Raw genomic sequence first — 16,522 nt, 5'->3', positions numbered from 1 at the left:
ATTCTCTTGATAGACTTATGTGGCCATGCTTGTCCTTGTGACCAGCAGTGAACCTCAGGACCTGAAGAAGCTCTGCCCTTATCTATGCTAACAAATAGCCATCTGAGGTCTCTACTCGTGACCCATCTGGTTGTGTCTCAGGGTATTGGTGTGGACAGGCCATAGGCTTTCCACAGAGGTTTGAATGGGAGATGGACATCCCAGGGACACCATAACAAACTGGGGGTCAACTGCCACATCTTGTTTCTACATTATTTTAGGGGCACTTTCAGCTCCTGCAGCTGGTGGTAGGTGTGCAGCAAGTCCTCTAGTAGTGGGCAGTCTTCTTGCCGTATCTCAATGGTAGACCTTTATCATTTGAATAATGGAATAATAGTCTGCAGTTTTCATGGCAGGATTGGCCCCCTTTGCTGCAAAACCAGCAACAAGCAGAAGTTTGGGGCTTGGACCTACTATTGTCTTCTCCTGTGTTTCTGTGATTGCATGGTTTAGTGACAGATGGGAAATGAAGCGTATCTTTGATAAATTAGATAGAAGAACATGGAAGATTTTGCTACAGTGGCATTTTATATTGTTATACTGTTTTCTTCTATGCTTAAAACTGAGAATATTTAGGGATGTCATTCCAGCTTCAGGCATGGGAGAGGAATATGTATATATATATATGTGTATATATATATGTGTGTGTATATATATATGTGTGTGTGTGTGTGTATGTATGTATATATATGTATATATACCAAACTCCTCGTTTACACAGTGGGAATTTCTAACGTACAGTCTGTTAAAAGCTGAACAGGCACTAAGGATTGCAGCAGCAGAACGGTGCAGATACAGAAAGCCAAGCTGTTGGCTGCATGGTCCTGTTGCTGTCGCCCTTGTATGAAGCAGGAGTCAGGGGAGACAGGTGAATGGAGGCCAGCAAACTTGAGGATTCATTTCTCCTAAGTGCAGTGATTATCGTTGTCTAACATGTCAATGAAAGGTATTAATTTCTCCAACTAACCTGAACCAAATCAGTGACAAGCTAGGCTCGATCCATGCTTTTAGTCTACATTGGGCTTCTCTCTTGAATAGTCTTTGGCCATTCAGGGTCACGTTCTGGTTACTGAAATAACTAAGGTTTGCACAAGGGATATGCAAGGTACGTGGTTCAAGAAGCATTCAAAATACTGTGAAGATGAGCTGGGCTTTTTTTGCTTCAGTCTTCTGTTTTCTTACACATCGTTGCCCAAAATTCTGCAGCTCTTTGTTCAGTTTCCTGGTTTAATTCTCTTGGGCAGAATGTTCTTGTAAGCACGGATGTTGTGTTGGGAAGGAAGAAAAAGGACGGAAGGGAGCTGGTGTTACATGCTAGCATGGCAGCACCTTATAGATATGAAGCCCCTCCTGTGAAGGAGAAAAGCAGAATATTGTTTAGAGTAATCAAAATGGAGTATAAAGTTAGTGCAAAACTAGCGATGTGGAACCTTCGGGTTGTCAGAAGTGTTGAAGGAAACACCGTGGGGCCAAGATGCTGTCCTTGTCTAGTCTGTCACATACCAGGGCTAACCTTTCCATCTGCATGCCACCCGTCAAACCTCTCTGGCAGGTTTGCCATTCACACTTGCTCTCAATTGTAATTTTCTGAAAGCTTTGCTCGAAGCATGCAACCAAACAGTAAATTCTAGCAGCGTCGTGCTGGCAGGCCTAAAAATAAATCAGAGACCTTTTCAAATAGCGCTTCGTGCCATCCATTGATCCCAGTGGAAAACAATCCACTCAAACCTGAAGCTCGTATTGGAAGTTAGGGGACAGCCTGGTAGCTGGATTAGGGTATGCTTTTGTTTGCAGCAGCGTCTCAAAATGAAGCTCCTGCTTTGTTGCATTGATTGTCTGCCCGGTCTTTCTGCCAGTAAAAGCCACTCACATCACTGCTGAGACTGGATGAGGTTTGATAGAAAATATACCGCCATGCTGTTGCATAGCGTGTGTGTGTTCCTCTGAATGTAATCAGGTAAATACAGCGGGTAAGTACACCTCTGCACACACACTAATGCAAGAGTGCGCTTTGTTAATCCGCAGTTGAATTGCCTAAAAGCAGTTTTCAGTAATGTGGTCTTGAAAAATTGGAAGAGTCACTAATTGCGTCAATGCTAAAACTCCTGCCAGCCCCCTTTACAGGGGCCAGAACTGGAATAGCTTGAGGACACTGGGATTGTATGTTTAAGTTTGTGGCCTCTGGACTACGCATCAGTGGAGGGGCTGGGGGGGAGAGGAAACAAAAAATGAGTTAGGCTTCCATACTAACAGAGATTGGTTGGGAATCTTGAATTGAATGAGGATTGCAGTTGTTGTGGGGCACGAAGGGCACTACGCTGCCCATTTTCATTAATGCTCCACAGAAAGCATGCGCCAAATTGTTTACAGCTTTTACCCAATGTATCGGCTTCTTCCAATTGAGCGAGGCAGCGTGTTTTATCGTGTTGTGCTTGTGCAGTGTGTTTATAGGTAGCTCAATTCCCATGTAGTCCTTTGAACCATACAGAAGTCCCAACTGTTAAGAGCTGCATGGTGGCCCGTGAAGCCAAATCCCCTGGGTCCTGAGAGCATCGCCTTTCCCTTCTTTCATCCCAAGAAGGAAAAGGTGCATCCTTGGTGGACAGACAGATCGCTGCAACCCTTTATTTCTATGTGGTATCCAAATGCGTAGCATCCCAAGCCCCTCCCTTTACACCTTCCTGGTTATGGGAATTGTCATTCATCATGTAGCTGTCCCCTGTAGCAAAGCTGGTTGAACAATCCGGCTTCCTTCTGCACATCAATATTCTTGACACCCATCTTAAAACTTTGCTCGTGCGTATGCATCTACTGTTGGAATAGCATCAGAAGGGTACGGATATCTCTATTTTTAGGGTTGTGTCAAAAGTATTTAATCAGCTTTCTGGTGCCTCATCCCATTTGTCATATTGATGCTATCTACAAAGTAAGAAGGCATGAAGTTCCTTCAGGAGCACATTGGCAGATGGGTGAAACTCTATTAGCCCTGGTGAAGAAGGCTGCAGCCCTCCGTTAAGATGAGTTATGTGGTTCTTGTGCATGCTGTTATAGTCAGGAAGCTCCTGTTGTCACCACTTGACAGAAGGGTGCATACAGGAGGGTGTTCCACCTCATGTCAGCAAGGTGGGATGACCTTGCAGTGGTCTTGTCACTGCCTGGCACGTGGGGTGCACTGTGAGCCGGGCACAGCTGATTCCCCATCATCCAGTTATGTGCTTCAAGTAGCAGCAGCGCTCCCACGCTTTCTGCTGACACCCCAGTACTGTGCAGAAGAATCTCTAGCTGCCCCCTTGGCCACGCTTTGCAGGGCATCATAGAGCTGAGGTGTCAAGGGTCTGTGTTCTCCATACGCAATGTGGTGGGTGCTCCTCCTGCTCAGTGATGAGGCAGCAGTGGAGCAGCTCTTTAATTCACAGATAACATGTTCATCTGTCTTAAGCACTAGAACTGGAATGTCTCCTTCACACTGCAGGCTTCTAGAAGGCAATGTATTCAGGTTGAAACTTTGCCCATATACCATCTGCTCCAGCCTTATCTTTCTTTGACAGGAAGGCTGCATACGTAACGTCCGTTTGGCTTTCATGGTGTAATGCGACGTTTCAGAGGTCCCAAGTACCTCTTGCGGCAATCTCTGCCCTTGTTCCAAAGTGACAGACCCTCACCAAGAATCAATTCTAGCTTCGTAGCTATGATGAGCTTTAGCCTCTGCCTTTATTTTTGAAGGTTGACCACAAGTTCCAACAGATGTCTGAGGCCTATTTGCAGATATTGATGTATCCTGCAGATTCTGTAGCCGTTGCGTAGGAAATCATAAGGTCTTGCTGGTTTGATTTCCGCACACTCTGTTTGCAACCAAGGTTGGAACTGCAAATCAAAAGACCGGTGTATAGATGCCATTGATAACCAAGGCTGCCAAGTTAGGAAAATGAGTTGTTTCAGGGTTTTTTTAGCTGCTTAGGGAGGATGATAGTTCTCAGAAAGCTCTGCTTTAGTGAAGGCATTGCTTTGGAGTAGCAGCAGACTCTGTTTACTCAAAGGGGAAAAAAAAGTGGAACCGTCCTATGCAAATGATGGCATTTGGAAATGTCATATAGCTGCATCTACATATAAATAAGCTGCTCTCTGAGCGCTGCATTAGCAAGGCTACTTTGATATAGAAATTGCATGATAGTACACAAAGCAGGAACAGCGGGACACCGCTCGGTTACGTTTGAATTTTGTTCCTAAATCGCCACTTAGCTAACTGCTGTTGCTCTGTCAGCAAGCGTAGGAGAAATGGCTGAGTTTGCTCTAGGGGAGAGCTTTAGTGTTTCTAAGTGCTGCATGGGGCTGCACAGCAGGGACGGAGGTGTGGGTCCTGCATTGGGGTGCTTGCAAAGTGCAGATGGTCCTCTTTCCAGGACCCACTGGCTTAGACCAGGGAGATAGCATGTAGGGTTTTGTGGTTACTATGTAATTCTGCTCTTGCCTACCTTTCGCCTCACTCTGCAGATCCACGCCTGTTTGCTGCAGAGGTGATGCAGTTCAGTCATACAAAGAAGCAACTTCTGCCACTAAAGCATTCATGAACAGGGATGGTGTTTTAATCTCTGTTTAACCTGATATTAAAGAGCAAGTTGCAAATCTCCAGCAGAGTTTTTCAGAGGGGAGGATGCGTAAAGGGAAGCCGTAGTCCATTTTTTACCACCTCCAGCACTGGCAGTACCTAGTACTGGAGGAGAGGTGGATGGCCGGGAAGGCGAGCCATCTGCTGGGCCATCGAGGACCTTCTCACTAAAGCAGTGCAATCTGCTCTGCCCATGCTGTGCCACGTGTGATGGATGCAGCCTTTGCCTTCGGGCACGCAGCCTAATTGGAGGGAGCCTTACAAATCTCCACACTGACACCAACTTTTTTCCCTAACAGAATGACAATAATGATAATGTTAACTCATCCTCTTAAGGGCTCTGTTATGAGCTGCCTAAGGAGATCATAGAGAAGGAGAAACACCATCACTTTATTCCTTTACAGGCCTGGCTGCTTGGCTGGTTGGTAAGCGGGAAGGGAGCAGTTCCTGTGGGGCCAGCATTGCCTCTTTGGTGCAGGGGGACCTGAGTGACAGGGACATCAATGGCAAGCCAGAGAAGGGCTGAGTTAGCGCAATGAGGGATTTAATCTATTTTAGGAATGGTGTTAGCGCAGATTTATTCAATCCTGGAACAAAAGAAGAAAGCCCAAACTGTCAGGTCCCTTCTACCCGGGGCTTTGATACATCTACAACAAGGCCTTGTGCTGTTACATTTCATCCATAGAAATGATTGCAGGCTCGGAGACCTGCCCTTGCAGTGGTGGTCTTTTAGAAGTCTGGTTTATCCCCAGAAGCATGGGGAGGTGCATTGAGGTCAGCTCACACAGATATGATCTGGGGAGCTGAAAGGCCTCCTCAGTTTCGTGGTGAAAACATAAGAGGCCCCAGTGGTGGGCGGCATGCACCATGCTGCACCCAACTTGGAACCGTGCGCTGATGATCCCGAGTGTGGATGAGTTTTGCAACCTCTGCTTCAACAAGAAGTTCTCTACAGGAAAAAGGTGAACAGGTTGCTTGGTGTCAAGCGGTCTTTTCCAGTAGGGAAGAACCATCCACAGGCGCTACAAGAAGAGGTACTGTTGAATTTCAGAAGTTCAGGGTTAGCTCTAATGCATATGGCACAGTCCAAACGTATCTGCTGGCTGGCTTAAAATATTATGTTGTCCATTTGAATATCTGGGGGCTATTAGTGTCTTAATTCATTTGCTTCTGTAATAAATTATGACAGCATGTTGAGTAATGATGATACACCGCTGCAGAAAAGAGGGGACAGTACTTTTTTTTTCCAAGTGTATTAGAACATCCTACCATCATCTCAAATGTAAAAAGCACTAGATTATTTTTAAAAAGGAAAGTGGATGTTAGCTTATTCCGGGAAAGTCATTTGCATGGGACATTTAAAATTAATAAATTGCTGTGTCGAGCAAGTCTATTTTGTGCCTGAGAAAAGAAGTGAATGTCATTTAATTCATAAGGTTCCATTCCTTTTTTTCCTCTTGTTGAAGTAGCTAATGTAGAGATGGTATTTTTGTGCTCTTTCTGTAGGCGGATTAGCCTGAAATGTGTACTTGGGTGGCTGCAGGATGCATTTAGCCCAGGGCTACAGCATTCTGGTGGCAGCCATCCTCAGCTGACATTTGGTGTCTCTCCTCTGCAGCTTCCAAGGGGAGTGGGCTGGTGAATCCCCTTTGGAGTGGCAGTGAGAACTTCCTCCTCAGTTTCCAGTCTCAATGCTTACCCAAGCAGCAGTTGTCAAGCAGATTGCTTCCATGTGTTTTCTTCTTTGTGTAGGGATGCTCTGTTCACAAGATCTCCAGCAGCAAGGTATTAACAACGAAGTTCTGTGTGCAGTTAATTAGTAGGTCAGGGCAGAGTAGCTGCCAGTGAGGACATAGGGCTGTGCTGGTGGACTGTAGAGCCAGGATTTGTCAGCATGCTCCTTCATTGCTAGCAAGAACGAAGCCTGCTGATGGACTTCTCCCTCAGAGTTGCTGTGGGGCCTCAGTTCCTGTTGGGTGCTACCAGAGAGGGGGAAGGTGCCAAAAAACCTGCTAAAGCAGAAACCTGCTAGAGCAGTTCTGAACTTTGCGATGTGACACCATTTCTACTTAATTTGTCCTGACTTTGCGGTCGCATATTCTAATTTCTTCATGTTGTGCAAGTGTTCCTGGGTTGAGGAAGCTCCCTTTTCTCCAAATAGAGCAGCAGATGAGCACCCTGACCTGTCCCTTGGCTTATCCACACCATGAGGGTTCCCATCCCCAGTCAGTCACTCTTGCAAACCTCAGGGCTTCTTTCCCTGGACCTTCATTTAGATTTCAGGTAAGAACAGTCTCACCATGACTGTCATACAGATCAGAAGAGCTTTGTTAAGTACGTTCCCAGTGCTGTGCTCTGCAACATCCCTGTGGGAGGGCTTCTAAGGGTGTAGACGGGGGGGAAGAGATTTCCAAAAGCGGTTGGGAAGGTTAAGGATGTATTTTTGACCCAATGTTTCTTCCCACCCTTTATAAATCCTCTGAAAATGTGACATGTAAGTACCTCGGTATCATTGAGAGCTTTTGGCAGTCAGTGTAACAGACTTCAGCATTATTAAAAGATTTAAATTGTTAAGTCAGTTCTCCGTAACCACTGTCTCCAGTGAGAGAGGTGTCAAAATAGTTTTCATGGCACATCATTCACCACGTCCTCTTTCATTTGATAAAATATATGTATTTGTGGGACCTTCCTCCATACAGTGATGACTGTACACAAGGCATTAGCACCACACTTGAGCCAGTATTTTAACATATGGATGTAACTTACCTGTTATTACGTCCATAAGCAGTGTAAATACTAAGATGAGAATCGACAGGCTGTGGCTCCCCACCTAGCTCGCTCGGAGTCAACTGGAAGTCACCATTTGAGGCAGGCTCAACAAACAACAGGATAACAGGCCCCACAGAACTGATTGCTAAGTGTCTGGCAGTCAGCTATTGGCCATAAGAATCCTAGTTTTGTCTAGACATTAATCTTTTTTTTCCGAATGATTTGCTGGTACTTAGCTGTGGAAGGAATTTCTGGTGCGCTTTGGGCAGTATTTTGTGTGATCCTCATCAAGGGCATTAATGGGTTTATTCCCCTTTGCCAGAGGTGCTACTCCAGGCATGCAGCAGAAGCTCTGTGCCTCTGCTTTGCTGAAGAACTGGAGCTGCCTTGATTTTGTCGCTTGACAAGTAAGTTCCCATTGCTGGACAGACTGCTTCATGGTTGGAGTTTTAGCCTCCACTGAGACCCTTGCTGAGAATGGTCTTGGTGCTCATTCAGTTTCCAGAAAACATGGAGAAAAGTCGTATAGTTAAGCTGTAAGTTTAAAGAGTATCTGAAATAATTCTTCCCATCTTTTTTTTCTTTGAGGGGAGAACAGGAACAGGCAGATATATTAAGGAATTTAAACAAGATAGCTTTAAATAATTAGTTAAACTTTTCAGAGGATAATCCGTCAGGAGAATGAAGATCAGTCACAGTGGGAAACTTCAGGCCCCAATTTCCTACCCCAGCAAAGGAGCTTAGCATCTCCCTGCCATCCACAGAAAGGCCAGAGAGCAACGTGCAACCAGAAGGAGACTTCCAGCGAGGAAGATGATAAGCGGCTTCAGTATACACAAAGCAGCAGCTGGCCTCAATGTGTTTAAAAATAATCTGTTTTGACTAGCGTATCTTACATGATAGGCTATCATGTCATGTTCTGGCAGTAACAAAAGATGCGCACAATATGAAATGTCACGTTAGGCTAAAGATGCGAGGGGAAAAAAAAAAATAAAATGCGGCAGAAATGCAAAAGATGTTGGTTTCATCAAGCTGGCATTTTCTGTCAGAGAAACGCTCCGAGAAGAAAGTTTCTGAGTGCTGTTCATCTGAAGGGGTGTGAGAATGCATTTGGTTTTAAAACATAACGGAGATGTGTTGTGAGGAGTGTGGCAGGAGTTACATTTGTCTGCAGATAGGAAAGCGATGGAGTCAGTCCAGGATTTTCACTAGGATTTACATCTCTCTATCCCAAATTCTTGTCTGGCTGATCTAAACGATGCTTTTGTTGCGGTCTGCCTAGTGAGTGAGTGAAATGGCAGATCCCAGGAGTTCTTGTGGATCTGTCCCCTCTCTGCCTTTGAGTCCAATTTCTGTCTGTTTCAGAAGGGTCAGCAGTCAAAATGAGTGACTGCGGTTGAATTTGGTGTGTTTTTATCGTGTGCTTGAGGTATAATTACAAGTTCTTTGAGATGCTAGATGGGTGTAGAACTATGCTGAGGAGCCTTCTGAAGGAAACACCGTTCCTACGCATTTGGTGACTGGGGAAGGAAAAATCATTCCTCTCTTGTACGGCCTACATGTGATGGAAGCATCTGCATCCCCATCAGCTCCTGGCAGATTAGTCTGCCCTGAAAGTGACAACTTCTCTCACCAGCTTGAAGTGTGCCTTAAAAGAAGGAAACCAAATGGCACCTTACTGCTTTATTAATGCTGCTGGCTGATCTGAGAGAAGGGGGATTCTCGCAGTGGATCCCAAGCGCATTAGGATCTCCTATGTGCACCAGGTGGGTCCATTGGTGGCTAGTACTTGGTGGTACCAACCTCATGGAAACCCAGTTGTATGGCATGTTCTGCTGTAGACCAGTGGAAGCATACGAATTGAATTTCCTCTGTTCAGTAAAACAGGCAGAAATTAGGTACTGTTGATTCCGTTCATGACTTTGTGGGCCGTGCTTTTGTGTTTGCTTCAGGTTTCTTCTTCAAGTTAAGAGAAAACAACCAGGGCTGTGAAATAAGGCCAGCATCGCTTCCTCCTTTCTCTTCATCTCTAATCTCTTCATCTCTCCCAAAGAGGAGGATTTAGTGCTTGATCCTGAAATGTCCTGAAAGTCCTAGAGATGAAAGAGCCGGTAGTGCTCTAAAGGGATGTGGAGGTTGCCCTGTCATTCATGTTTTCTGGGAGCTTGTTCCTGTCTGGCTTAACACAAGGGCAGTACAGCCTCCTTTATTAGCGCAACTTGTCAGAGATGTTTGAAACTCTCCTTGGACAGCAGCGAAAGGAAGACATTCTTTCAGAAGCTCTGAGCTCTCTCCTTTCTGTGTTGAGTTCTTCCCCTTCCCCATGCAGCCAGGTTAATGCTGCCTCCATCTGTGTTCACAGAGAATGCCAACAAACTGGAAGAGAGCGCCCGAGGGATCTACATCCCCTGTCCAGAGCACTACAACGGCTTCTGCATGCACGGCAAGTGCGAGCACTCCACCAACATGCTGGAGCCGTCCTGCAGGTAACCCTTTGCCTACCGAGTAGGGAAGGCTGCCCGCACAAAAGCCGCAACTTAGAGAATACACCGACTCCAGATAAGCTATGGGAAGTGGTGCTAACCAGGCCACAAAACCCATTAGACTTAGATTATTTAACAAAGTCCCAGTCGTTTGTGGCAAAACGGTATTGAGTCACACACAATTGCTAGTAAAAATACTTGGTAAACTTCAGTTGTTTTGAAACATTTTTGTAAAAGCTCTTGACAAAGTGCAGGGGCGGCCACCAGGTTACCCCCACTGTCCGGAGGGGATTGCTGGGGATTTGAGTGGGAGCAAGGCGAGAGCTAATGGAAAGGGCATCGCCTGTTAGCCATAGTCAGAGGGAGGCGTTGGGTGACCCAAGGAGGATGGTTGCAGCACCAACAGAGGGCTTTTTATAGCATCCAGACAAAATGTAAATGATGTATCCGTTTGCAGGAACATCTAATCACATTTTGTATGGAGCTCGAATGATTGCTTATCACCTCCTTAGGGGTAATCTGCATAAGGAGCCGTGACTAGGTGGCTTTCAGCTCTCCCCCAACTCCCCAAAGAAAGAGACAAGTCTAAAATACGATGGGCGAGTACAAAATGGACTCTCATCCTGATGTGCAAGTGCTGGATGAGTCCCGGTCCTCTGGGCACCATCCGGCACTGCCTCTGTTGTTGTCTTGCACAGACCTCAGTGATGCTGAGGACTGGAAGCTTTCCCTTAGAGTGGTCCACGGAGGCATTGGTGCTTTTACTGGGACCCCATCCTTCAAAAAATCCACATAAGCTTGTCTCAAGTCACTGATACGTATTTTTTTCAGATACACTTTGTTTCAGAGTTCTTCAGAATTAACAACCAGTTTAACTAAGAGAAGCATTTTTTGTTTCAGATGTGATGCCGGCTATACTGGACAACACTGTGAAAAAAAGGACTACAGCGTTTTATATGTGGTTCCAGGTCCGGTACGATTTCAGTATGTCTTAATAGCAGCTGTGATTGGAACTATCCAGATTGCTATCATCTGTGTTGTAGTCCTCTGTATTACAAGGTCAGTATCTCACTTATTTCGCAATAGAACAAGAGAGAACTTTTTCTTTTCCTGCTTTATGCTCTGATTATACAGACCTCTGCTGACACTTGTGATAACAAATGCTATTTAGTTCACCGGCAAACAGGTGATATCGTCTGGTCCCACCAGCCAGTGCTCCATTATTGTTACGACTCAGTTTTTACTTCCATCTTAATCAAACTTAGGTAGCAACGTTGCCTGCAGCAAATGAAGTTTCCTATTTTGTATTCAGATGCTTGGACAAATATTGTTCGTATAAATAAGGGGAATATAAATACAGCAGCTGGATCAGCACTTAATAAAACTAATCATATCCCCATCTGGTTTCCTCGAGGGCCCATTCCCTTAGTCCTAATCAGGAGACGCATACAAACTTCTAAGCCTGTTTGCGATCCCATTGATTAAATGATTTCATTAGGCTTGTATACGCATTCTCAGGTACTGCACGTGCTTACGGTGTGCTCTAGACGGTGGCACGCCGAGCCGTGTATGAATCTGTTCATTTTTTAATGAGGAAGAAGAGCTTGTTTGAATGCGAATGACAGCCCCAAGGTGGTTCAGAGGGGAGGGGTGAATTCAGTTTCTCTACACGTGCTGCTCTTCCCCACTGTACCCCTTTATTGTCTCAGGGTGTTCTGAACTTCAGGCGTCTCTCCAGAATTAATAAGGTTAAATTCATTCAGCCATAACCCTGATACAGCGCTATTTCAGAAATAAATTTCTCTTAAATGACAAGAGAGTAGAAGCCGGGTGTCACACCTCTGTAGGAAATAACGTTTCTGATGTATTTTGCTCCCTGTGTTGCATTATCTGTCTGGAAGACAAGCATTGCGTTTCCTCAAGGAAGAGACAAAAAAAAGGGGTTCATAAATCCTTCTGTGGCCTAAAGGCATAAAACAAAACTGCCTGATAAAACCTAGCTGGTTTTTGGCCTTCGCCTCAGTGCTACATGCCAGAAGGGGCGATAGATAATATTGTGGTGGCATCTACAGAAGTCATTGGAACAACCAGAGAGGCAGTGTGCGGGAAGAAAAAGAGGGCAATGTATTGACTGATAATGGAGAAAATGCTCTGTGTTATTTTTTTTGAGTTGCTCTGATTTTGTCACCTTCACTCAGTAAAGCAAATTACTTCTTACTGAAGGATGAAGACGGTGCATTCTTGAGTGACCCGGCACTGCGATGCAAGTTGCCCATCACCCCGTTTTCTTGCATTGATGTTACCTTTTCCCACAGACTTTGTAACCGAGTTAATTTATGATCTTTTGGCTTTTTTCTGTAATGCGTGTAATTACCGCAGAGCGTCCTCCATCCGAGCATAATGATTTGAGATACATTTGCACAAGCGTACCCATAAGTGGCTTAAGAGAAATCCGTGTGACAGGAGAACGTTGTGGCAGCATATGCATAAGTAATGGAGTTTCTGAAGTCATCTGCTTCAGAGAACCTGGCTGTGCTGGCTTGAACTCCTTGCCCTGGAAGACACCGAAGTCACCCTCAGGTGTTCCTAGGAGAAAGCAGGGAGGACCATCGTCCTCCCCGTGGTTTAGAAATACAGCAAAAGACAGGCAGAGGTAGAAGTGAAGGGTGATAGAAAATAACAAAGATATGGCCAAGCGTCATAATGTTTCTCAGCAGTTTTCTTTATGGCTTTGCATTTTTTTTAGTGCTTTAGTAATGTTAAGTCACAACAGCTTATTTATGGGAAGAAGTAACTTAATTAAAAATGAATGCATAATGTGTCTTTTACCTGCTATGAATCACATTATGAGTAAGTCACGCTGGTGAGCAGGCATCAGGGGAGGGATGCAGACAGGCTGTGCTCCACTGCCTCAGTACCCCAGTGTGTTTGTAAACGAGTATATCCCCACCATGATGCATAGCAGAGAAATTTGGTTAGTGAGCTGAGGGCTGAGGAAAAGCTGTCACTCAGTATTCAGCAAATGATTGCTTCTGAAAGGCTGCTTAAATGCCAGCACCCCACTTAAGAAGCCAGACACAACCCACCTGTGAGTCCAGTAGCACTACGTTCCATTTTGTACATATTGATGGGTACCATAGTGTATTATGCATTGAAACGGGTATTTTTGTTTATGTGGTGGTTTTTCATGACCTTAGTTGGAATCATCTCTACATTTGAATCAGTTTTTCTCAGCCCTGTGCTACCATACGAGTACTGTCAGATTTTGGAGAAGAACCTCCTGGGTGTCCATCTCCTCACTTCCAGCTGGTGTACTCCATGTTCTCTGTTCTCCAGGGGCGCACAGCCGTGCACCCCAGGGCTGCTGGCCTTCCCTAGTTGCCATGTTTCTGACTGAACCAGTCCCACCTAAGGCTTTTTCCCATCACCGGTGATGTGGAGGAACTGCTGGTGGCCTGCTGTGCCCCACAGGGTCCTTCTATGCCTCCAGGTCTGGGTGCTGCAGGTTAGATTAGCCCCGTGTTTGCTAGCTGTGACTCCATTGCAAGTGCTTTGCACTGAAGAGTTCGGTGAGATTTTTGGGAGCAGGCTGAAAGTAAGGAGTTAATTGGGAAATCAGAAACCAGCTCAAGTCTGCAGTAGTTCCTAATGAGAGCTCTGCCATAGCTTCTGAGAAGGGAAAAAGGCAAAATACAGCACGTGGCCATACAGCTTCTCATGAGGGGGTAGTCTTGTTGGCTTATAAGTGAGACAGCAGGTCAGGACAATCTGACCCATATTACGTTAGGCACTTCTATAACAGTGTTTCAGCAATGTGAAATGCATTGTGAGCCCTCATGCTCATTTAGCCCTTTGGTTTAGTCACAGAATTATAGCATCATTCCCATTCGCCCTAGCCCTTCTGATGGGAAGGGGGTTGCTAAAATTTGATTTCATTGTGTTTTGCTGCTGCTCCATCGGTTAAAACCGTGCCCAAGCAACCGCTGCAGTCAATGCTGCTTCCTGTGCAAGGTTGAAGCATGCCCTTGCTAAGGAGCACCGTAAAGCTTGGTCCTGTTATTAATACTAACAGCCCAACTGCAGCTGAGCACCACGGCGCTGTAGCAAGAAGCAGCACTCTTGAAGTTTCCCTGCTGTATTTTTGTCTGAGGTCTGTTGTTTTTTTCCCTTGGCAATACGGAGTGAGACAGAGGTTCCACTTTAGCGCTCGTGTGCCCTGCTGCCACAGCGTGTCCCCAGCAGAGAGATTTGTCCCAAACTGCACGCTCTCACCGCTCTCTTTTCCAGGAAATGTCCCAGGAGCAACAGAATCCACAGGCAGAAGCAGAACACGGGGCACTACAGTTCAGACAACACGACGAGAGCATCGACAAGGTTAATTTAAAGAGCGCATGTTTCCACAATGGCAAAACTAACCGCAGAGAGCTTGGACTACAAAATACAGTATTATAGACAAAAGATTAAGACAAGATCTACACATGTTGCCTTGCATTTGTGGTAATCTACACCAATGAGAACATGTACTACAGCTATATTTGATTATGTATGGATATATTTGAAATAGTATACATTGTCTTGATGTTTTTTCTGTAATGTAAATAAACTATTTATATCACACAATATAGTTTTTTCTTTTTCATGTATTTGTTATATATAATAAATACTCAGTGATGAGAAAAAAAACAGAGAAACAGAATTGGCTTTCTTAAATTTGCTGTTATCTCATAGCTGTGTATAGTCTGGGGTTGTTGTACCTGGAAACTAACAAATCTCTTTTTTTTTTTTTTTGTTTCTTTTTCCAGTTCTAGTGGCAATTTTGAGTCTACTGAACTCAGTAGTAGGGTTTTGAGTTGGTCCAAGATCAGCGACAATTATGGATGTGGGAAAGGTGAAGAATAATTTAACCTACATTGAGGAGGGATAAAATATTTCAGATCCGGACTCAACTACATTTCATCAGACGCTTTCTCCCATACCATCTATCTTTACTCTCCCATAGCTTAGGAAGTCCTCGCCTTCTAAATTAAGTCCCAGCTGAAGGGGAAATGGAAATTCTTGGTGACTGTTTATTGGAGTGACGGGGGTAATTGTCTCCATCCGGGAGGCATTAGGCATCTGCCAAGGTGAACCCCGAGTGCGTGCATTGCAGCATCTCAAACTGGTCTCTGGAGCGAGTGAAAATTGCTTCCTACCGTTGATTGAAAATTATCAGGTTAAATAAGTTAATAACATAATAATAACAGCTGAAATGCCAGCACAGTTTGTACCTCATGAACATGCTGATATAATTTATTTTTTCAAAGAGAAGGTGAAAACCACTCAGAAAACACCTGACGAATAACTTTACGGGTGACCCTACTCCATTAAATGTAATGAACTCAAATGTTGCTTATACCTTGAGAAATCAAGGGCATGTGTTTTGTCACATCCACATCGTGGACAAGACGCAAAGGTATTTGGATGGTACCATAATTTATCTAAGAAGTAACTTGCAGTTCGTTGTGCCTCTCCTCCCAAAGAGGCTTTGCCTGAACAAAAGCTGCTAGTGCTACAAGTTAGGGGTCCCTATTTTTTGCCCTCTCTACCACGTCAGAAATGCATTTGGGTCTCTGTTGGGCCTGGGGTTACTCGGGATGGTGGTTCCTGAGTGCATTTCCATCTCCTGCCTTCAGCGTTAGCCGGATCGCTCACGGCAATCGCCACCGGCCCCACCGGTGACAGCCCACCCCATCTGGCACCCAGACATGGGAGAAGCGCTATTTCTAGTCTTTAACGTGGCTTTTGTTTCCCCCACGTCACCCCAGTCTGCTTTAAAGTGAATCCATTGCATGATGTTCACACGCTCTCAGTTTTTGTCTTGTTCCGGGTTTCTTGAATTTTTAAAGGTAATAAAAGGCAATTGGCAAGAGCTGCTTCCCGGCACCTGGTCTGTGCTGATTGGTGGGAGTGGGAACGTGCTGCCAGGGCAGGCAGCAAAGTCACCGGCCCTGCCTTTTGGGTGTAGTGCCACAAGGAATTCCCAGACAGCCCCAGCTGGAGAGGTGTTAGTGGCTGCATCCCCAGCGGCTGAGCTGGTTTCGAGTACTCGCTGCAGACCTGAGGGCAGGAAGAGCGGTGATGTTGGCAAAGCCCAAGGGAGGGCTCCCTGCAGCAACAGAGACCTTGTTTGTGCCTCCGAAACCCAACCTCAGCATGCCAGTGTGGGCGTGCAGGCCAACAGTAGCATTGTCTTGGAGATTTATGGAAAGCAGTGGAGATTTCTGCATCAAATGCATCCAGAACTTGAATCAGAGCTGGGCGTGAGTTTGGAGAACTGGGCTTTGGGCTGCTTTTCTCCTTTCCTGAAGGGACAACAGTATTTTGAGCCAGCACACTTTCCCGTGCTGCTGCACTAGGAACCAAGGCAGCCACAGCAGCAGGGTTTGGGGCTGAGGGCAGAATTTGGTACGTCACCAGGGAAAAAGGACACCATGTGGTTTGTGGAGGAAAAAAATCACAGTTTGATTGCTTGGAGATCCGTGGGTCAAAGCTGGAAGTGATACCGGCTGCTCAAGGCTGCTACTGAAGCTGAAAGATGCTGGGAGCAAAAGCAATATTAATTTCATAGGTACGGTGGTTAAGAATT

The 16,522-nt window shown here is 45.4% G+C and overlaps 1 protein-coding gene across 1 annotated transcript in view; it reads left to right on the top strand.

Annotated features, from left to right (window-relative positions):
• The window catches only part of TMEFF2 (transmembrane protein with EGF like and two follistatin like domains 2), a 102,758-nt gene extending 86,940 nt beyond the window's left edge, over positions 1–15,818 (top strand). Inside the window, exons 8-11 of the mRNA XM_072341583.1 lie at positions 9,777–9,900; positions 10,798–10,956; positions 14,185–14,271; positions 14,700–15,818. Of these exons, the coding sequence (XP_072197684.1) occupies positions 9,777–9,900; positions 10,798–10,956; positions 14,185–14,271; positions 14,700–14,796 (467 nt within the window). The 3' untranslated portion in view covers positions 14,797–15,818. The remainder of the gene's footprint in view (positions 1–9,776; positions 9,901–10,797; positions 10,957–14,184; positions 14,272–14,699) is intronic.
• The last annotated feature ends 704 nt before the right edge of the window (positions 15,819–16,522 follow it).

The sequence above is a fragment of the Excalfactoria chinensis genome, chromosome 7, assembly GCF_039878825.1.
Source record: "Excalfactoria chinensis isolate bCotChi1 chromosome 7, bCotChi1.hap2, whole genome shotgun sequence".
Lineage (NCBI taxonomy): Eukaryota > Metazoa > Chordata > Aves > Galliformes > Phasianidae > Excalfactoria > Excalfactoria chinensis.
Note: the sequence above shows the minus strand (reverse complement) of the source record. Positions and strands in the feature narration are given on the sequence as shown.